General features: G+C 37.7%; 1 protein-coding gene across 2 annotated transcripts; it reads left to right on the top strand.

Annotated features, from left to right (window-relative positions):
• Positions 1-5,988: 5,988 nt before the first annotated feature.
• MBIP (MAP3K12 binding inhibitory protein 1) lies at positions 5,989-22,935 on the top strand. 2 transcript variants are annotated; one of them, XM_066998018.1, is made up of 9 exons: positions 5,989-6,169; positions 9,593-9,712; positions 12,007-12,228; positions 12,321-12,417; positions 13,862-13,927; positions 15,119-15,271; positions 17,697-17,794; positions 19,183-19,221; positions 20,337-22,935. In XM_066998018.1, the coding sequence occupies exons 1-9, from the start codon at positions 6,044-6,046 to the stop codon at positions 20,442-20,444; spliced, it is 1,029 nt and encodes a 342-aa protein (XP_066854119.1). In that variant the 5' UTR covers positions 5,989-6,043; the 3' UTR covers positions 20,445-22,935. The 2 variants fall into 2 exon arrangements, with proteins under 2 accessions (XP_066854119.1, XP_047915657.2); XM_048059700.2 differs by having other exon boundaries at positions 5,990-6,169; positions 20,334-22,935.
• Positions 22,936-23,177: the final 242 nt, after the last annotated feature.

Here is a 23,177-nt window from a genome sequence, read left to right as displayed (position 1 = left end):
CAAGCTACATATATGTAAAAATAATAAATATATGTTTATACGAATTTTAAACAGGAAAGATCCTGAGCTCTTGCAATAAAGTTATTCAAATGGAATTCATTGCCATAATGAAATTAAGCTGAAGCCAAGAGTTAAAAAGATTTAGGAAAAATGAAGTATCATAAAATGTAAATGAAAAAAGACTTGGGATACCCATTGTCATTTTTTCTTGGTCAGCTTTGAGAGTTCCTTGTAGTACAAGGTTTCTTAGAATTGCCCATACCTGTTCAGCTGAACTGGAGTTATACTTCTCAACATTTAAAAAAGACTGCTTGTTCTCCCTTGAATCAGCCTCAGGTCATTATCAAACTTACAACCTAGGCCCAGTCTTGCAAAGGCTTTTACACACAGGCTTAGCTTTATGCACATGAATAGTCCTTTAGAATTCATTAGAATGATTTGTGCACAAAGTAAGCAGGTGCACGGCTAGTTTCACTGAAGGATTGGGACCCAAAATGTCAAAGACTCCATATTCCCTACTAACAAATGCCTCTTCTGCATTAAAAAAATACTGACAGTGTAAAGATGAGTGTGATCTTTTGTTTTGTCTGTTTACTATAATACAATGGAGAACACTCAAATAACTTTATAGGTACTTTATATCAAAAATAGAGCATTATGTATTTACTCATACAGATGTAGAAGCTGAAGAATACTGCAGGTGGTATGAAGACAGGATGATATTTCCAGAGGAGCCTAAAGGATTTAGGTGCCCATCTTACATTGTAATATGGATATGTTAACCCCTTAAGCCTGTCTTGAGAAGCTCAACTCAACTATGTAATATAGGCCCCTAATTTCAACCATCAGTTCATGAATCTCATATCAAAGTTCAGATCTGGACCTGGTTCCTGAAGTCAAGAGCCTGAAAGGGTACTGAATGACTGATCAGACCAATAATGGCAGATGCGGTCTAGTGGATGGTAATTGTCCAGCTACTGGGCTATAGAAATGTATAAACTAAACTGCTGAAGCAGGAGGTAAATTTAAATTTGAGCAGCTTCATAGTTCTGCAGAAAATGCTAGGAAGAGTGTATGTTTAGTAAAGGATTTGGCTCCCATCTAAGCTGATCTGAAAAACTTGTATATAACGCAGCTGAAGAACCCCATTTTAAATATTCTGAACCGCCTATCACTATTATTTCTTTTAAAATAATAGTCCAATTATACTAATAAAGATGCAAGCTACAGCTTTTAAAATCAAGCACTCAGCAATCAAGGAATCCCAAAAGTTAAAGTTTCTCTGAAGTAAATGTGCTATATTCCTGTTTCCCTGTTAAATATAGATTTTCAAGCATCCTATTAAACCTGAGTTAAATATATAATATGTGCAGCATGTACATATTAATGCAGTGGAAAATTATTAATTCTTAGAATATCTTCAGGTATGAGTGCTTAATTTCACAATGCTTGTGTCAATTTACTGACAGTTCACAGACAAGTGAAACACTGTGAGCATAGATACCTACTCTGCAAGATACCTTCCTTATTTTCATGTTAGAGTTTCAAAAGGAAATTATAGGAAGGAGGTTTACAATCAAACCTTTCCAAGTAACTATAGAAATCTAAATTTCAGCACACAGAATGATTCCAATAATAGTTCACCGTCTTCTTAGAAGAGTTGTTGAGCTGGGCCTTGCTGAGGTCAGTTCTTGATCCTAAATTTTATAAGATTTGAATTAATGAAATGAAGAATTTTGCAGAGTATGCAAATGTTATTTGCCAATGGGTCAAGAAAGAAGGGGGCAGGCAAGGAAGATAAAACTTAAATATGTTAGGAAAACTACTAAAGAAAGACATGAAAAATAATGACCAAAGTAAAGCAAAACATAGAGCATTATTAGAAAGCATCAAGGGTAAAACAAAAACAGGATTCTGACAGGAATAGCCATGCATCTAAGTGCATGGTAAGGTAAGGACATTAATCATGAAGCAGGTAACAGTTGCATGAAGATTTTGTATTTTGTTAGGAATTATAAAATTACTGCAAGTAATAAATATAAGATATTGATAAGTTTGTGAGTTATCTTTTTCTTTTTCTTTCTTTTTTTCCTTTTTCTTTTTTCTTTTTCCTTTTTTCCCTCCCTTTGAATGCAAATACATCACAGCTGTATTTCCCACAGGGCTTTTCACACAAATCCCATTCCAATCCTGTCTGAATAGGGCTTTTTTAATATTGATACAGTGAGAGAAACACCAAAAGGTCAGCAAAGATGTTTGCTTTGAAGGAAGACAGTTCCTATTTGACAATGAATTGATTTGATATTTGATGAAGTGATTAAGCACATGGCTACATTTTAGTGAAGTAGGCTACATTTTAGGGCTACTGCATAAATTTAGGCACCAGCTTAAGCATCTTGTTGAACCAGAACTGAATCACTCCATTGGTTGGAGTGATGCCTTTTCCTGGGTACCCAGGCAGCAACAGAACAAGGGCTCTTCTTCTGAAATTAATGCTTGGAAAAATAAATAAACTTTTATTCTGGAGGGGACTTTGTTATGTGCTATTCTATTTTAATCCAACGAGTAGGCTACTATCAATTTTCTATTTATAACCTGAAATGATTTGGAGCAGCACTGATAATCTGGATATTAAGGAAAACACTACATTTACAGCAGTGAGTGCTGAACTGCACCACTTTCCTGGGGCTCTGGGCAGAATTCAGGGTATTGTTTTTATCTTTCAAGCTTCAGATAATTTCAGTTTAATTTTTCTGAAGTGTTGTCTCTTTTGCCTTTCCATGGTGCTATAGCTGACATAAGCAAAAGTATGCAAAATGAGCTTTTCAATTCAGGAGAAAAATCTGCTTGTATGTTACACAGGCTCCTTAGCTCAGCACTTCACTCTTTAGCACAACAAACCTCAAACACTGCTACATTCTGCAAAGCACCCACCTTTCTTTGCGTGTTAGTTAGGGACAAAATTAAAGTGCGAGTTCAGAAACGATGTTTAATGCCATGCTCAGCAGAAGAAATAGTGTTAGTAATTATGGTGATCAGCAAACTCAAGTTGTGACAACTTATTAAAATTTACTGGCATTTTAGAGTCCTTAAAGGACTCTAACCTGGAGTTGGAAAGAGCTGTATATCTTTATTATTTTATGAACCACATTAAAAGGAGCAATAGTCCAGAAACCAAAAGAAAATCCTTTTTTATTTCAAAATAATTTTCACTCTTTTGTTGTTGTTGTTGTTGTTGTTGTTGTTATTGAACAGCTGAATGTTTTGATGTTTATATTTTTCAAGTTGTGGGGCTTTTATATGTCTCAGATATCAATTTCAGGGATCAAAGCTGCAGAAAATTTAATCTTACCCCAATAACTCTATCCCTCATTGTTCAAAGCAGTTCCAGATTTTCCCTTCCCTCAGTAGTCACATCATTAAAATATCTGAAAATGACCACTATTGCCAAGTTATACATATTTAAATCTTCAGATCCTTCCTTGGAAACTAGTATCTCTATCTCCGGCAATCCACTTTTTGCCAGTTTTCTACAAATTCCCTGCAAATGAACAGTATCTTTCCAGCAATGAGAGCTTCCAATATTGTATTGTTTCAACAGCTTTAGTGAGCATGCCATGTAATTTCCTCTGTCTTTATGCGAGGCCTGGATTTACTGTGGCCAGTTTTACTGCCAGAGGCGATTGCAAGTGTATTCATTTTCACTGAGCACTACATGCAGTGAGCATATAATCATCTTTTGGAACTGTTCTTCTCTGGTCTGTCTTCCCCATTAGATATGAACATTTAACACAGTTTGTCTTAGTTGTATTTCCACATTTTTTGCTCTGTTCTCATTTTCTCACATGCTCTCATCTTTCTAATCTCTTAAATCACTGGATTATTACTGTTTCTGTTCATGTTTGCATAATGCATTACATAATTTAATCTGTGGAATTTCAGATGATACATTTATTCAGCTAGCAGCTGCAACATGGATCAAGGCTTTCTGAGACAGTGAAAACAGGAAGAAATTCTGTGCCCTCTTTACCAACATGAATCATTACTATTTCTCTAAGAGAAGACATGATGGTTCACATCATCTGAATCCAGCCAAGTGCAATCTAGCTCAGTTTAGGTAAGATATTTTTGTAAAAAACATCTCGAAATGAAATATGTTTGTAAATCATTAGCTCTGAAGTCAATTATTTTCCTCTGGAACTGAGCAGTACTTTCTCTTTTGGTGGATGCTCCAGAAAATGTTCATGATCACATAAGAGTTCTGAAACAGTGCCATCTCCCAAAAGCTTAAGGCAGCCATAGCAGCTAGAAAAACACTACCTGGGCTGCTGGAATTTCAGCATCACCTAGAAAAAAGCAAGGGTAGCAGGACAGAAAATGAAATAAAACCAAAGATCACAGTGCTTTCTCAAAAACTCAGGAGGTCTAATACAATATGAAAATGAAACAATACATCTGGTTGATCAGTGGGTATCCTCTGTCCATCTTGTCTGGATTTTCTCTTACCCTTAACATTCTGTTCCTTCTTACTAATGATGTATGTTCTGAATTACTACAACTGGCATGAAAAGTGCAAGATAGATAGAAAGGAAAAATGTCAAGACTGATCTATGCTGCACAGCTATGTGGTCTCCCTTTATATGAGAGAATGAGAATTTGTTCATACACCTAGGAAGATCCTTTTCAAGAGATAGAATGAGATAAAAGAATCAAGAGAAACAACTGATTCTAAAGGAAAGCTATTGGGGGAAGGGAACAGGAAAATGTATGAAGGCTAAAGGATCAAAATTAGGCAATGAAAGGAAACATCATGAAGAAAACCTTTGTCAGCACTCCTACTGTCCTAAAAAAAAAGTTGAGACTGTGTTTGAGCAAATATTTTTGCAAGCCCTATAAACAGAGTATTCTGAGAAACTTGCTCCTTGTGGTCTAGTGAAAAAACAACCTTGTTGTAAACTGAAGAGTCAAGGCACAGCTGAAACGAGTGCACTAATCTGATATACTTAGATGTAGCACACGTCCTTCCCTCCACGAAAGAGCACTCAGTCAAGGCACTGCTAGAAGTGCCTGCCACGTGCCCATGCTGACAGCTCTTTGGAAGCAGCTAAGGACCTGAAGGAGCAAGGAGGCAAAAAGAAGGGCAAGGGGACAAGCTGACCTTGCAAGGAGAGGATGTAGCTGCAGTTCAGGCTTGAAAAACTGGTTATACCATAGGTGCCAAAGCAGCACACAGAGGGGAGTCTATGCCACTGGCCAAACACACTTGTGACTGTGCAAAAACTGAGATGGTCTTTTATCTGAGAGTGGCAATGGACCTGAGCTGAGAACAGCTTAAAGGTCCCAGGGAAGTGTAAGAGAGGAGCAAAAGCTGAGCTAGCTTGTGATAGGACAAGAAGGAATGGACTAATGTTGCACCAGGTGAGGTTCAAGTTGGAAATTAGGAGACATTTCTTCTCAGAAAGAGTAGTCAGGCATTGGAACGTGTTGCCCAGGGATGTGATGGAGTCATCATCCCCGGGAGTGATTAAGAAAAGGTTGGACCTGGTGCTTATGGACATGGTTTAGGGGTTGATACCAGTGGTATGGGGATGGTTGGACCAGATGATCTTGGAGGGCTTTTCCAACCTTTATAATTCTAGGATTCTTAGTTTCCTCAGACTTGGGGAACCCATACGCTTAACATGCTGGGGAGCTGGACACTGCAGGCCACACCACAGCGTGGACGCACAGGTGTCCTTCCTTCCCTGTGGTACAGGGGACCAGAACTGCGCGACCTACGGCTCCTTCCCCACCGGGGGCCCAGCTGCCCCATCCTTCGCCCCCAGCCGCTGGCCGAGGAGCCCTGGATAGCCCGGTCCCCCTCAGCACCGCCCGGGTCAGCCGCAGCGCCCGCCTCAGGAGCGCAGCCCGCGATTGGCTGACGCTACCGTCCATCACCCGCAGGGGCGGGGCTGGCGGCAGGGCCACCCGAGGCGTTCGTCATCGCCCAGCGACGCCGGGGACGGCGCTGACGGCGGGGCCCGGCCAGGCCCGGCCCGGCGTCATGGCGGCGGCGGCAGCGCCCAGCCCGCTCCAGGCCGGCGACCGCGCTCCAGGGGCCGGTGCCGACTTGGCGGCCTCGGAGGTGGCGAGCAGCGCCCTGCGCTCCCTGGTCGGGCTGGCGGGGCAGGTGAGTGCGGGGCGGGCGGGGGGATCCCCTGGCGCTGAGAGCTTTGGGGTTTGGCGGACAGCCTCGCCTGTGAGAAGCTGGGTGCTGCCTAGTAGTGGTCTCTTAAAATTTGAGCATTCTGAGTTGAAATGCTACCAAAGAGTTATTGTAGTTTGAATGACAATAAATGATCAGGAGCTTGACGCTTGATCTTGGCGTTGATGTAATAATGTATAATCAGGCACAAAGTGCTTAAGAGTGGCTTTGCTGTGTGGTACGTTAGGTTGAATCACCTGTTTTAGGTTATAGTGGTGCTAAATTATTTAGCAGATGTTACAGTAGTGGTGGAAGGCCCTTATCACAGTATCACAGCCATTTAGGTTGGAAGGGACCTCTGGAGATCATCTGGTCCAACCCCCCTGCGCAAGCAGGAATACCAAGAGCAGGTTGCCAATGACTATGTCCAGAAAAGGTTTCAGTAACAACTTAGTCATAACGCTAAATATTTTACAGATTAAATCCTTTTCTACTGTGGAAGCAGGTATGCAGCTCTGTGAAGGCAGTAGAAGCACACTTACACTTCTGAAATTAGACAGTGGATTGAAGGTTTGGGGCTGGGTGATGAATAATGTCTTGGGGCAATAAGATAGCTTCATGTTAGAGTTGCTGCATCCCCTCAGTTGAGCAGCAGTAGTTATGGTGCAGAATAAAATTGTCATTATTGGTGTCTGGAGTGTTTTCTTTCCATGACAATTTAAACAATCCCATTTTACTGTAAGCTGCATTGAACTATGAGCAGGTAGGGTTTGGTTGGCCTATCTTAGCTGAAGAGACAATTTTAATTGCTCAGTCATGATTTTTTCCTGTTGTCCAGTTACACTTGTTTGCCAGCGCTTGAGTTCTGTTAGATTTAACCATGGTGTATTATTAGCTTACCCACCCTAGTATTCCATCTTGCACTTTTGGCTAAAGCTGCTGGTCTCCTCCCTTGTCTAGAGAGGTGGAACATATGCCAAGTCTATCACAGTTTGTCACAGTAGCTTAAGTTAGATTTATGCTAGCCATTTGCACTGTAAACAGGAATCATTCTGGCATAGGATTTTTATTTACTAGAGCAGTGACTTGCAGCACATTGACTAGGAGGAGATCTGGGGATAACAACTCTTAAAACCAAGATGACTGCCAAGTTCTTTAAGCCCCGAGTGATAATTAGTGTCTTTCATAAAAACACTTTCAAAGGGCTGAAATAACTTACGTTCTTGTAGACTGCTACAGAAGAGACCGTGCGGCTGTAAACCTATGAAGGCTTTGAAGTTATCAAATCACAGAATTTACAAGGCTGCTTGTCACAGTTCTTATAGGTAGAAGGATGTGAAACAATGAGAAAACTAACTGCACTGTATTTGAAACATGTTTGGTTGCAGGAGGGGTTTATTCTTTGCTTAAAAACTGCGTGTGAGTTTATTGCTATATTATTCTAAGTCAGAAGCTGCAATGTTTTTGCACATTGAACCACCTGTGTTGGAGCTACACAGTATGATATGAAGGCACACATCAGCTGATCCTTTTTGAAAAAGGAGACTTATTAGACAATTACAGTAGGACTCATATTTTGTCTTGTTACAATGGCTTGCATCTACACCTTCTTTACCCTGTCAGTGGACTATAATATAGCCTATAACTTTAGGAAGTTTCTTGCTTCAGATAGAGCCCTTCAGATGATCACATATGCACAGTTGTTTAATTTTTAAGGTAAAGTTTTATTCTCACTAAATTCTTTATGCATTCTTGTTTCTCTAAGATGTTCAAAACTACTATTTCCTAAACCATTACTTTCTCTGCCTCCTTTGCAGATTAAGAATTAATGGGCAATAACAGTTTTTGTGAAAATTATCTAAAATATATATCTAGCCAGATAAAAAGCATGATACAATCAATTGCTATTTTGTAGTGCATAGAAAAAAATGCAGATTTGTTCACTATTCCACTAGGTGGTTTTTGTTTTGTTTTGTTTTTTCTTTAAAGGTCAGTAGATCTCCCATCTCTTTTACTATGTAATTGATTTTGAATCTAACACTGGATTTAATGAGACTGTTCTTTGACTAAAGAACGAAGGTTCAGGCCTGGAGTTCTTTACATACAAAGTTATTATGGTAATGCCTGGTTTTGAAACTAATGTAGAGCAATATAGTATTCTATTGATTTGCCTTCAGTTTAATGGAAGCATTCTTGTGTTTGTTTCTCACTGTTTCCTAATGTGCTGTGCGGTGGAATCAGGAAACAAGTACATACACATTCTGTGTATGTATCCATAATATTTGATGCTGTTGGAAGTAGCCATTTGTAGACCACGTTAAAGGTCAATTTCATCATCTGCCTAAATGTTTTTATTTATTTTTATTTTTTACATGTACAAATATGCAGACTTGGGAATTCTGCATCTGTAACAGGGTACCTGTAGGTCCTGTTGATTTTTAAACAAGAATTTTATCCGTATTTGTAAACTGGGAGATCACTTGGGGGTTGTCTGGTTGGAAAGCAACCTGCTTGGCTTAGGAAAATGAAAGTGTTGGTCACTTCCACATCTTGTGCGAAGAGCTTTAGCGTAACAAATATGACAAGTGTGTGTGTAAAAGTATGTAATTCATTAGTGATTATTAACAATCAGCTTTGCATTAAGAAGTCAGACTTTATTTTTGGCTTATAGAATACAACTTCAGATCCCCTACATGTATTTCTCTTTATTGTTTTGGTAGTTAAGTGCTGGCTTTCCTCAGCAAAGACAATAGCATTTGGTGATTGTTTGTTTTTTTTTTTGTTCTGAATGTGTATAAAGGGAAACCGTGATTTGGAAATAGGTTTGGCAGTTGTGCTGTGTAGTCTAGAGTTTGTTTAACCTGAAGATTTTGTAAAGACTTTAACACTGTTAATCTCAATGTAAAGCCTGCTTTGGATTAGCAACAAGTACAAACGATGCAGATCAAGACCTTATTCATACTGGCTGATATATACTCTTGCACATGTAAGAATAAAATACACGGATTTACAGGATGCTGACACCCTGGGTGTGTGTTTCTTTCTATTGCTGGTTCTGTCATATGTTTAAAAAAAGATTTGAGTGATTAACAAAAACAGTATGTTTTAGTACAAGGATTAATTGAATAGATAAATGACCAAAGTTAAAGCTCAAATTAACACAGTAAAATTGTGATTAGGTAACTAGGATTTTCAATTTTTTTTAACATACTCTACAAATATGATCTTACTTTGAAAATGGAAGCCATTTTAGTAATAATTAATGTCAAACTTATCCCGTATCCCCACTTAAAAATGGGATCTGTATAAGATTGAGTGTAATTGTTGTCCTGTAGAACTCTTGCATATTTTTGTGACATTAGCGCAACATAACATATTTTTTGCGGTGTTTCTTTTGCTCTGTTGAAGCTTAACCTTGGAGATGATATCGTGAAAGTCGTAATCGACTGGAGCAAGCTTCAAAGCACATCAGCACTTCAGCCAACATTGCTCTTTAGTGCGCTTCAGCAGCATATTTTATGTTTGCAGGTAAACATTTCATTCGACACATTCAACTTGACTAAAGTGGTCAAAAACTGGATGTAGTTACATTATCTAAACTGTAAAATTTTAGTTGTTTTGATCTTATTGCTATGTTCAACAAAAAAGGGTTCACAAGTATTATACACTTGAGATCCTGGTATGCTTCATAGGTACTCGCAGATTTTTCAGATTAGTGGTGGGAATAGCCACTGTAGGTGAGCAGGCTGAATAAATGCAGCCTCATTGATTTCTAGACTTGCATTGTAAATGTGATACATTTCCATCTATGGTGGGTTATAATTAAGCAATAAGACACGGCAGGTGTGTGTCATGCTATGATAATGATTCCATGCGTTGGGTGAGTTTTGAGGCTCATGGAGTGCTTTCAGTGGTTCAAGAAGTGGCATTATCCCAGCATGACACATCCTGGAGTGTCTTACTGCAATTAAATATATTTTCAGCGTAGGTTTTTTTTTTTTTTAAAAGAGTAATTTCTTTGACATTAATGTCTCATCTTGCCAAGTAGCCAGTCACCATTACTGTCATTTCTTTTGACTGTTTGAAACTTTCCAACCCTGTCAAAAGTGTCTAGAATTCATTTGCATGGTGGGGAGCGTGTGGTCAGCTGGTAACTGAACAGTGTTTTGACCTTGATAGTTGATGTGTAAAAGGTGGGGATTTGAATACCTGTTTTCCTTTCAGCTAGTCAATGAATTATTCCAAGTATGTAGTTCTGAGAGGGTGAAAAAAAAAAGGAAGTTTCTGTATTTGCTTCTGTTGTGGTTTAAGCCGGCTGGCAGCTAAACACCACACAGCCGTTCGCTCACCCTCCCCCCTCCCTCTCTGGGATGGGGGAGAGAAACGGGAAAGTGAAGCCGGTGAGCTGAGATAAAGACAGTTTATTAAGACAGGAATATAATAATAACAATAATAATAATAATAGTGATAATGATAATAGTATTAATAATAATAATGTGTAAGAAAACAAGTGATGCACAATGCAATTGCTCACCACCCGCTGACCGATGCCCAGCCTATCCCCGAGCAGCCGGCCCCCCACCCCGGCCAGCCACCCCTATATATTGTTTAGCATGACGTCAGATGGTATGGAATACCCCTTTGGCCAGTTTGGGTCAGCTGTCCTGGGTCTGTCCCCTCCCAGCTCCTGCTGCACCCCCAGCCTGCTCGCTGGCAGGACAGAGCGAGAAGCCGAAAAGTCCTTGGCCTGGTGTAAACACTGCTCTGCAACAATTAAAACATCAGCATGTTATCAGCGCTCTTCTCATCCTAATCCAAAACATAGCACCCTACCAGCTACTATGAGGGAAAATTAACTCTGTCCTAACTGGAACCAGGACACTTCGCTCCAAGTATAAGAAAAAACCTTCATGTTTCCCAGAAATAAGAAAGCTTTGGTGCAATAAACACAAAGGGAAAATAAGCGAGTTAAATAAAAATAAAAATTACTTGTGGTGTTCTTACAGTTGAATGGAGAAATATATTCCATTTCAGGAAATGACTAGCAAAAATCATGTGTTTAAAAATAAATAAATGAGTTGTGGATTTCCAGAGGGAAAAGAAGTACTAAAATTTAGATTAGATGAAACCGGTAAAAACAAAAAAAAGGGGTTATGTGACTTTTCTATATACAGCAAGGTCTTGTTTTACATCACGTGTAAGAGTTACTGCAGTAGAATAATAAGCATTTATTTTGCTGCTACAAATGTAAGTGCATTCTCTCATTTAATTTCATGACCTAAGTAGATAATCAACCATGTCAAGAAAAGCATGTGCTCTGGATAATACCTATATATTTCATGTCCGTGTTCTCTCATTCACTTGGGCAACTGCAGTTTCAAGTGGAGAATGTAGTGCTGTGGTGATAAAGTAAAGGCTTTACAGTGTGAAAGCATTAGCTTTCGTGTTAAGAAGGAAAAATAGTAAGCCTTACTGTTCTGAGTAGGCATTTGAATGACATGTTAATTAAGTGGCATTGGTGCCAACGACTGAAGCTTTGATTTAGCTACCAACAGATGAGTAGCAGACAGATTTTCTCAGAAATTTGTGAGTTTCCCTATACAAACCTCTAAAAGACGCAGGTCAAAAAGGCCAAAATCATGATGTGTGTAGTATTTCTAACTATAGATTTTTATTTTAATTTTAATTAATGTTCTCTGTCAGAGGCAGATGTTACAATTCCTAAAATTATTTCAGTTGGTCTGTTTCAGAAATTATAACAGTACTAGATTTTTTTTTCTTTTTTTCCCCTTTAACCATAACATACCGTTTTCTTTGTTCAGCCTCTTTTAGAAAAACTCCAGCCATTGATTAAAGAGGAGGGTATAGGTCATGTTGAACCTGCAGGTAAAACAGAAGGCCAAACTTGTGAAACAAGTTTAAATATTTATGATGATAACTCTCAGACTGAAGAAAAGTATGCAAGTTATGACTTGGGAGATCTGAAGGATGCTCATATTAATTTTGATCCAGAGGTGGTCCAAATAAAAGCTGGAAAAGCAGAAGTAAGTGATTTGCCTAAATTAAAAAAAAAAAAATCTAAATTTTAAATTTAAGGAATGACAGAGATATATGCCATCATGTTTATTACCTACAGATTGACAGGCGGATATCAGCCTTCATCGAGAGGAAACAAGCTGAGATCAATGAAAATAATGTCAGGGAATTTTGCAATGTTATTGATTGTAATCAAGGTAACTGGCTGGCCAGACTTTAATCTTCATAGCAATTTAAGTTTTTTTATTATTGTTTTTATTATTTTTTTTAAGATACCATTCTATATGTAAAACAGAACTTTATTTTAAGAGTAACTTTTCTTTAAAGTTAAGAACATGCATGTGCACTGTAGATGCTGCCAGATGGACCAAAAAAGCAAAAAATACTATTTACTGGATGACAATGTTTAATGGATTCCATACGGAAAGATTACAGATATTACTGTATTCATTTTAAGAACTGTGATTTTAAATCAGATGATTTTTGCAGCTGTAGTTCTCAGTGTTTTAGCTAGATGTTCCTTCCAAAGTTAACAGAATTGCAATTCAGAAATGTCTTGGGAACGACATATTTGAAGTTAATTTAATGCTAGTTGAAGCATTACAAAGAAATATTTTTTTTAATCATTGTGAATTGTAAGCTACTTGGAATAACTAACTCTTTTATTTCAATGTAACTCATGCTATTGGTATTTTTAATATACCACCTTGCACAATTGATCAGTCTTAAATCCATCTGTTAGGCTGGATCCCATTAGTACAATCAGTGTCTGTGTAACCAAATGCATCTTAACGGTGAAGACACTTATGTATATAAAAGTAGTAAAGAGACATAGATTTTCTAAGTAACTGTGAACCCAGATGTGCATTGTCTCTGTGATGTACTTAATCCTTTTAGAGATCAAAGTGTATTGTTCCACAAGTTTTACGTGAAGAGAGTTTAACTCTTTGAATATTATTTGGAATGAAAATGACATCTACAGTCTAGTAGAAGATGCTAGCTGGTAAAATACTGCTTCCTAAAACTGTTAATTAAGTACAGAAGAAATGACAAGATCTTCCTTTGTATGTTCAACCATAATAAAATACTTGTAAACCTTTGGTGTATATGAACGGATATTTAAATATAAACATTTGAATAAACTAAGATGGCCTGTACAGTAGATTTTTATGGCAGGAAGGTGAAAATAGGATGCTGATGAGTAAATTAAGCCAGTCCAAAATACGAGGAAAACAGTTTCAAGAAAGGACGTAAAAACAGAACAACAGTGGTATGCAAGGAAAGGACTTCTGTGCAGGAAAAAAGGAACAAGTTAGAAGAGTGCAGTAACAAGTGTGTCTTTTTTTTTCTTTAAAAAAATTGGTCCTCTGTGTGTGTGTGTGTGTATATATATATACACACACACGTATATATGTGCGTACATTCGTATAAGTGACTTCTCCAGTTAAAACCATTTGATCCATGCAAGTGTGTAAAATTATTCATGAGCAAGTGTTTATGGAATGAATGAATTATTTCTGATGTTTCTGTTGTATTAAAAATTTTAATTAGATTTGTTAAAGTCTGTAAACTGATATTTAAAATTATAAATACACAATTAGGATTTCACTCTTTTCATTATTGTTACTATTATTTATTTAGAAAATAGCTGTGCCAGAACAGATGCAATTTTCACACCTTATCCTGGATTTAAAAGCCATATAAAGGGTAAGCAACTATTTTAATACCCATTTATTAAGAGAGTCAAGATAGAACAGTACTGATAAATTTTGGCTTAGAATCTTTTTACAGAGTGCTTAAAAATGGAAACTTAAATTAATTTATGACTGTAATGAATACTTCTAGATCTTCCCTTGCGTCTCCAAGGTTTTCAATCCCGTAACTTCCTCATTAGACTATTGGTTATGCACTGAATACCAAAACAAAGTAGCCTGTTGTCATTGTCTGAAAGCAAAGATGCAAAACATAAAGCATGACAGGGAAGTTGTACGATTCATAGCATTTTTTTTTCTAAGGTGAAACCAGCAGTCCAGTTAAGGAATTGAGATTAAAAAAAAAATCTCTTATTTTCCATTAATCATTATAAATATATTGAGTTAGAAAATAATTTGGGGACACGGTGAAAGTTCTGAGACAAATTTATGGGAAGTGACAAGTTGGGGAACAAAGTTACCATGGCGCTATATTTTGTAAAAGATTAAATAGTGTAGAAATGATTATCCAGCAGAAGTTATTTATAAAAGATTGCTTGTACACAGGTTGCTCTGGGATTAAAACAAAATCCAAGAATGGAAGTAATCCTCTCTTCCATTTTTGAAAAACTCAGAAAAATACTGTGAAGCACAATGCTAGGTATAAGCATTAAAGGGTCTCATGAGCTAAGAAGTGGATGGGGAAGCAAGTTAAAGTTAAGGATCTCTGTTTAAGAACTTCTCTCAGTAGTCTTTTTTTTTAAAACTGACTGTGCTTCTGGTCGTACATCTTCCCTCAACTGCATGTACTTTTGGTGCTTTCTGTAATATTAGGTCTGAACTCTTTGCATTCACAACGGTTCACACGTGCAACTACTGACAGATACCTATTTTTCTGCTATTCATCTGCAGCTGATGACAAATTCTTCATACTGCCATACTGCATGAATGCATGATTGTTTTTCCTTTGCAAATATAAACTGCTAGTTTTTTTTGTTTAGTTTAGTTACTCATATATAAAAATAAGGACTTCCACCAAACCTTTGATCTCAGTGTGTGAGGGACCCTTCAAATATGACAGTAGTGAAATAGATTTAACACAGCTTTTCACATTTTAATGACATATTAATTGTTTAACAACAATTTTTGTTTTAATTGTACATATGTTTATATTTCATGTGCATATGTGTTAAATTTCTTTTCCTAGTTTCTAGGGTAGTAAATACGTATGGGCCTCAGACTAGATCTGAAGGAGCGCATGGGTCCAGTCACAAAACCAGTGTACCCATTCACGATTGTGGAAACCAAGCTGTTGAGGAGAGATTGCAAAATATTGAAGCACACTTACGGTTACAAACAGGTTTGTGCTACGTTTTAATTTTGACATTGGTGTGCCAGTTTGTATTACAGTTATTACTGTACTAAAAATGGGCAAGTCTATAAGCTCTGTGAATGTAAAAGCAGTGGGCTAGATCCACTGAAAAGTTTAGTCCCCCCAAGTACTACAACCTAATATTAAGGATCTTATGTGGAAAATGGAACTCAGATTTATGTCCAGACTAGGTTGCTGAGTTAATAAATTTAAGCTTCAAGTGGTAGCCAAGGAGAGAGAAGTACTTCAGTGGGATTTAAAACAGTCTGGAATTTGGACATAGAGGTTCTCCACAGTCATTGCAGTCCTTCTAACTTCTACCTATTGAAAAGGAAAAGCTGAGGTCAGGACTCAGTCTTGCTTTGTGGACAGCCTGTGGGTTCTGGATAGGATGAACCCAAAACACCACCTGAGACCTTTTCCTAAAAGTGGATGATTCATGAAATTTGGTTATCTGAGAGGCTTGTGATAGTCCGTTTACTAGAATGTGTGAAGCTCCTTGTCAATAATTTCCTTTAGCCATATGGACATGAGTCCACACCTTTCACTAAAATAAATGCTCTAGCCACCAGGCTTCTGATTTCTTAAAAAGTAGCTCATCCCAGCCCCGGCTTTCTAGAATTCAAATCCATGAGTACTCATCAAGGAGGAATCTGTATTTTTCTTGAAAGTGTTTTCAAAAGAGAGTAGAAATCCAGATCCTTACCTCTTTATGTTGTACACGTGTTGTACACATCACACTGCAGGCACATGCTGACTTTTTTGTCTTTTAAATAACTGAATAGATGCCACTCCATTTTCTAGAGTATGGTGAATAAGTGACTAGACCACTAGATTCCTGTGAATGCATACTGCATCAGTCTTCAGGCAGAGAGGAGAGTAGATGCTCCTTGATACTGTTGAGGCAACAGTCAGAGCTTGATACTTAGCTGCACTATCTCAAAAATAAGGTGTTTTTCATGTGTAGAAATAGAATTTGCAAGTGGCTGGTGGGCATTAAAGCTACAAATATAGTAGCTTTGGAGTTAATGCATATCAGGGATGATAATTAGGGGTAGTTAAGGAGGGATCCTTGCCTCAAGGTTGTGCCTACAATAAATAAATGGCATAATTTTATTTGAAAGAATGAATAAGCTAAAATACAGTATAGGGGGGAAGAGGATGAAAGTGTGTAATTCCAGCTCAGCTCCCGTCCAAATCAGCATTTCTGGGGAAGGCCGTGAGATAACTTGTTACTTCCCCAGCAGCTGTGCAAAAAGTATTCATTTAAGCAGGTAACCTACCTCAGCTAACTGCTCCCTAGCTTTCATTTCTGATGTCTGAGAGGTGTTCTTGACTTACTAGTTGTTTTTCAGAACGATTTCTTTTAGTGCTAGTACTGTTCTTTTCTCTGCTCTTTAAATTAAGAGACAGCAATATTAAGAAGGAGAGGTTTGCTGAATTTAATTAGTAGCTGCTGAGTGACAAATAGAGAGCAGAACTGAGGGAGAAGGTACCTAAAAAACTGTCTATTTGAAGTGAGGAAATAGATGAATGGCAAAAAAGAAAAAATTCGACAACATTAGTTTGTGGAACAGAAATGTCTTATCTAACAGACCGAGAAATAAACAGAAGGAGGTGGCAAGAGAAGAAAAAGCTTACAAAGGCCTTGATTGTCACTACTGATCAGAACCAATTCCAATTGGAATACCCAATAGTTTTGATAAACAGTGATTTCAGTTTATAGAATACTATGTAGCATAAATGAGATGCTTTCTAAAGGTGATCTTTTGATCACTTTTGTTATGTGGGGAAACAAGCCCAGGCTTCTGTAGTATAGCTGCCAACAGCAAGTGGGTTTAGGTGGTGGTGTTTGTTTGTTTGTTTGTTTTAAAGCTCTTTTATTTCATCCTCCATACACATTTCCCACCCCTACTTCTCCCATCCATACCCAGGCAAATGTTGTTCTTTGTCAAGCACAACTCATACCTCTTCCCTAGCCTCTCTGATGTTTGGTGGAGATAGGCTTCCTTCACTTCAATCTTACGTATCAAAGCTGAATTGATATGTGGCTTGCCATCCTGTCTGCACCCTCCTGTTGTCACTGTCTGTTTTGAGGTGGCATCTGGCATGTTTGCTGTTGTAAAAGTGATCATTTGTTGTTCTGGGGGCCTTCTGAGACATTCTTTCAACCATGAGTTGTTGTTTCAACCATAAAGTTGTCTATTGGCTTCATGGATTGTACCGGCTTACCAACCAGGTTTTACTGTGATTTATGTTAATTACACTTCCCTTTTATTTTCCCATCCACTCATTTTGTTCCAGCTGCTGGTTGGTAGCAGGACTCAAAGTCAAAACTTACAGTCTTTAATTAAAAAAAGTTATTCAAGTGCTTTTCCTGATTTTTTTTTTTTATTTGTACTGATGTATTTAGGTGGTCCTGTACCAAGAGATATTTATCAGAGAATTAAGAAGCTTGAAGATAAAATCCTTGAGCTGGAAGGACTATCTCCTGAATATTTTCAATCTGTAGTAAGAAATTCTTTCATTCTTTTACTATACCTAAATGGATTTTGGGCTTCTGTGCTTGAATGTTTGATATACAGAAAAATAATGGGTTAGAGTGCAGATACTATTGGTAGACAACTCTGGCTTGGTACAATAGTTACATTTCATGGGGACCATTTCCGTAACGTCGTATTTCTACCTAATTTTTCATTTGAAAGAAAACAGGTTTTGTTTGAAAAAAAATAAATGTAGCTACCTGAGCTTAACTAGTTTGTAAGAACTGTCTTATAGAGGATGGATTTTGTTTTTTGTCCCCTTAAAATATGAAGTGTTTCTGATGACAAGAAAATTGACTAAAGTTTAGATCTTGATACAAATCATTAATGGCTTAAAAAATCAGCTGCAATTCTTTGGGCTTCTGTACATGATCTGATTACTAAAGATCAGGTATATAAAATAGTTGTTCCAGTAGGATGAGAGGGTAAACCACTTAGAAATTGTCTGTTTTATATGATTCTATGACTTCAGTTTCTTTGTTGCTGGTTTTCAGGCAGAGTTCTGTCTGTTTCTGAGTAGTGGGCTGTATCCTTCATTTGCCAGTGGAGATTAGAGCAAGAGAACAGTAGTTTTTTCTACATGAGGCTCTGCATGGCTGCAGAAATTTCTGATCTGGTATCTTGCTCTTCCTTCTTTCCTTATGTAATAATCAATAAGACAGTTTCTGTTGATCATATTTGAATTTATATATTCTCCTTTGAGACCAGTCAAAGAAGAGTCAGCATTTAAAAGTCAACAGCAACAATACCATTCTTTTTCACTTTTTTCCATGGTAGAGACCAATAAAGTCCTTTTTCTGTAAGGTTATTCCTTCAAGTTCTTGTAAACTAGACGTTAAAAAACATGTACTTTCATATGCTGAAATTTCCTTGGAAACTACTTTATGATCATCTCTATTATGGGGACCAGGGGGTGGGGGGAGTTACGGAGGCAAGGTTAGTTTTGTGGAGGAATTAGTTTTTTGGTTTTTTTTTGTCCAAAGTTTGCTTAAATATTAGTGTGGATACAGGAGAATCTTAGGGAGAAAAATATTGATGGTTTCAAAAGCTGGATATTGATTTTTGTTTTTACTGAAGGAAGCTCCAGTTAAGTTGATGGTGAATATGTTGGCTGCCAAGCATGGAGAAGCTTCAACAACTTCTGACTGCTCTCCAGTGGTATTTCTCATGATCCAGAGTACACTTAATTATAAAAAGGTTTCTTTAACCCGTGGAATGGCAGTCACAATTCTTTCTGTACTTTTAAGACTCTTGTCAATATAGTTACAGGCTCTGTAGATTTCGCAATTACTTATCTGAACTAATGTCCTCTGTCAACTCAACATTAAGTCTGTTTTGATTATGTCTTTTCTTTAGAGCTGTTCTGGCAAGAGGAGAAAGGTTCAACCTCCGCATGTAAGTGTTGTTAACTTTTGTTTACCTTCAGTTTAGGATGTTTTGAGAGAGAAGTAATCAGAAGTTCTACCAAGCAAACGTCTGACTTCTCAAAAATAGCTGCATCAGTATGGGCTAGCTTGCTGCTAAAGAAAGGGCAGGATGGAGAAAAAGTTAATGGATGTCACAATGAAACGAGTCTTTCACAAGTCTGTACTAGGGTTGGGTTACTTGATGTTTTCAACAATTAGAAAGATGATGGAGCAAAATAACACTATAATAGATTCTAATCATGCCGGGGGTAACAAGCAGTTTGTGAATTCTAATCACCTTCCTAGTAATGTTGTCATCTTTTTTTTTTTAAATTACTTTATCAGTTTATGAAGAGACGATAAAAGTGGAAATTGCTGTCTCAGCAGAAGTGCTGCAGCAAGACCTGACATTTTAGCAGACAGAAACTTAAGTCAGTGAGGCTTGCTATTTTCATACCACTATCAGAGAATACATTACCAGTGACAGCAACACAAGAGGGAATTTCTCCTTAGCGGAAGTGGTACCATAATTGGAACACAGTCTGCTGCTAGTAATGCTTGAAGACAGATGACTGGGGAGAACACTTAGAAAGGGATGTGGGCCATATAAGGCTTGAGGAAGTAGGTTTATTTATGCCAGAAAAAGTCTTCTGTAGGGTAAAATATTTTTATGAAATTGATGATGACCGTTTCTTCTTATGTGTAAAAGGTGGTCAAAACACATGTCACTTTATACAGACACAAAGGAGATTGATGTTGGGCAACAGGGGAAAAATAAATTACTTGAGTTGTAAAGCTGAGTTCTGTGAGCTCTAGATAGTCTGATCCAGTCTTTTACCATCAGTGTTTTATTTATTTATTTAGGTTAACAGATTAAGCAAGCATCTAATGGAAATAGTATGGATATATTGATCCATGATTAGGATTGTCAGTTTCTTTCAAGTTCACATTCTTTTTTTAGACATAGACAAGATTCACACAATTCTTCAAAAGTATTTCTGTCATTTAGTGCAATATGCAATGACCTCAAGTATCAAATGCTAGGCCACTGCTCTAGCAGTTACAAGATGTAAATAATTACTTTTTATTTCGTTCTTTCAGCAGAACTATTCGTTGGCTGAACTTGATGAAAAGATCAATGCTATAAAACAGGCATTACTGAGGAAAACAAAGGAAAGCAAGTGCAAGGAGGCTGAGCGGCTTCTTCGATAATTCAAAAAAAGTCTTTTCAGAATCTTCATCATGGTTCACACAAACCCAAACCATAGGACCTGAGTAGTGTTCATCAAGGATGACTTTAGCAATGAAAACAAAGCATGCATATATAAGCTCATTTTGGATGATTTTGAAAGCTTGCTTTCAGAAGAACTCATTTAAAAACAATCTTATGAATGAAATAGTTACTTTAAAATGAAGAATGTTTTAGGAATAGCATTCTAATATTCTGTTCCCTTCTGTTATAAAGGAGGATTGCAGTATTGTTCTTATGTGGGAAGTCTTAACCTCCATACAAAAGCTACACTTCACATGTAATTCTTGGTGATTGAGTATTCAAAAGGGCTATCTTTTGAATATTTTTCATGTAAGTAGTTTGCAGAGACTTGTGAAATAAAATGAAATGCTTCCTCATAAGTAAACTGTCTTAGTAGGGGAAAAAAGGTATTACAAAATTTGCAGTATGCATATTTATCTGCATTTTTGCCATATTTGTCACTGTTTTCACAGCTGTTAGAAAAGCAGCAAATTGCATTTTTGCCATATTTAAACCAGAAAGATGGTTACAGAAATCCTGCCTGTGTAAATAGAGACAGACAACTGTTTTTTCAATTCCTCAGTGCCCTGTAAGAATTAAAACTTTATACCCTGCTAACAACCTAACTTTGTTATAAACACTGTTCAAGAGGAGGTTCTGAGGAGTTGCTAGGAGGCACCAGCTTCCCTTCCTTCCATAAGCATGTCTATATCACTGAAGAAGCATGGATGCTAGGTGTATAGTTTATATTAAAAATCAGACCTTTGACCACATGCTGAAATGTGATTATCATTGCTTATTTGTTTTTGAGTAAACCATTTTCTATGCCATTTTTTTTAGTGTATTTGCTGTCTCTTTGTTCCACTTTAGAAGAGAAGTAGCTGTTACAGAGGGAGCCTTTATAGGGGAAGTGTACTTTAACTGCTCTGCTTACAGCAGCTGTACTATTGATGACCCTTTATCAGTTGCTGTGACAGGTGTTATGAACAGCACTGACTGGACAGTCCTGCCCTTTGAAGAATAGCAAGCATTTTCTGTGATTCAATGCTCTTATCTAGAGTAAGATCTGTTGTAGCAAATACACATATTGCTTCTCTGTCAGTGAATCAACAAAGGTGGGTAACTAAGCTGCCTGAGGTCTGGTCCCAGCTCTAGGAAAGGAAACACTACAACAGTTATCTGTTCAGATCCTTAATGTCCGCAGAAGAGATTGCCCCAGGCAGTCATGACTGCATCAAATACGACACCAGGTACAAAGCGGTACTTTCACAATTTGAAGACTGGGACCTGCCTGTGCATAAGACCATTGCTCAGATTGTATGCTACAAATTAATACAGCATCAGACATAGGCTACTTGTGTTACACTCTGTTGCCATTGTTCTAAGCCCTAGCAGCTCATACAGAGGAGTATTTTGGTGAAGAAGTACCCTCAGTTGCAGCTTTTACCTCAAGTAGGTAACTGTTAGGTGTTCCCTGCAATACATTTCCTTGTATTGTGTCTAAAGATCTGGAAGCTCAAAGGGTGTAATGTAGAGATAACTGGGCCCAGCACCACACACTTCACATGGTGGTGCTTGTAAGAGTGGTGTGAGGTGGTAGTTACAACTGGGGACAGGGAGGATGACTGCAGCGACTTAACTTTTATAAAGCAATAACTTCTAGTTACATGCAGCATAATTCAAGTACACTTGGGACATGGTATTTAACTCTATTGCATTTGCACTATGCAGTTTGCTCTGGAAAATTAGAGCACAGCCATAGAGGAGACTAACCTGGGTCAAGATTTGTCTCAAATTATTTGCTGTTAACATTAAAGCAAGTGCGTATGTATTTGTTTTCTATGTGTATATACACACATACAGGGGGGAACCTTAAGTCTTCATCTGGGGTCAGTTCTTGGAATAAATTGCAAACACTGCTGATTTCTTCAGGGGAGACTGGTTACAAAAAGACTGCATTAGCAGTTTCAAAGTGGCTTTTTCTATAGTGAATTGCCCTGCTACTTGAAAGATCTCTTGCCATGGGATTCTCCTTCTCTTAAGATGGCAGCAACATAACAGTTAAGCGTTGAAAGCATAATGAAGATGTATTATAACAAGACAATAGCTAAAGAGGCAACAGCAGAAGTACTCTGGATGGTAATTTATTAGCCCTATATACTTTGTCAAATAAATGGTACAGATACACTTGAAAAATGTCAAGGTATTCATCTTGCTTTGTTATTAGACCTCTGCCATTCTTTGGTTTCAAGTTGTTAATTTCTTGTGCACTTAATGCCAATATGCATGTACTATAAATATTCTTTAGAAAGATGTTCTCTGCTCTAAGTTGCACATTAGATGTAGTTGCAGATTTCAGAGGGCTTCCAACCTGTTGGAAGTTTCCCTTTCTCTGCTATGTGTATACCACTTGTGTGCATAAAGGGATGGATAAAGAGGACATAAAACATTGTTCTGGTCTTAGCAGTTTATCCTTGCTTGCCTTCTGTCTGGGCTTTACCATATACGACTAACTTTATAAGGACAACTCCTGCAGGAAGAGATATGCTACTCAATTCCATGCACCCCATTACAAAGGGGAGGTAGAATGAGAGACCTCTTGCATTATTAGTTTTCCAAAACTATAATTTCAGCTATTTTTCCTCTGCCTGAAACACCATGGTACCAGTAGGTGAGGTTGTGTTAGCCAAAGT

Source organism: Anser cygnoides, chromosome 5, assembly GCF_040182565.1.
Source record: "Anser cygnoides isolate HZ-2024a breed goose chromosome 5, Taihu_goose_T2T_genome, whole genome shotgun sequence".
Taxonomy (NCBI): domain Eukaryota; kingdom Metazoa; phylum Chordata; class Aves; order Anseriformes; family Anatidae; genus Anser; species Anser cygnoides.
This window is presented reverse-complemented; position numbering and strand designations above follow the sequence as displayed.

Excerpts from the sequence above, each read along its gene's own strand:
- MBIP (XM_048059700.2), top strand. The coding sequence starts at position 6,044 with ATGGCGGCGGCGGCAGCGCCCAGCCCGCTCCAGGCCGGCGACCGCGCT. Across the intron at positions 6,170-9,592 it reads TGGTCGGGCTGGCGGGGCAG|CTTAACCTTGGAGATGATAT; the intron begins GTGAGTGCGGGG and ends GCTCTGTTGAAG. Across the intron at positions 19,222-20,333 it reads GAAAGGTTCAACCTCCGCAT|CAGAACTATTCGTTGGCTGA; the intron begins GTAAGTGTTGTT and ends TCGTTCTTTCAG.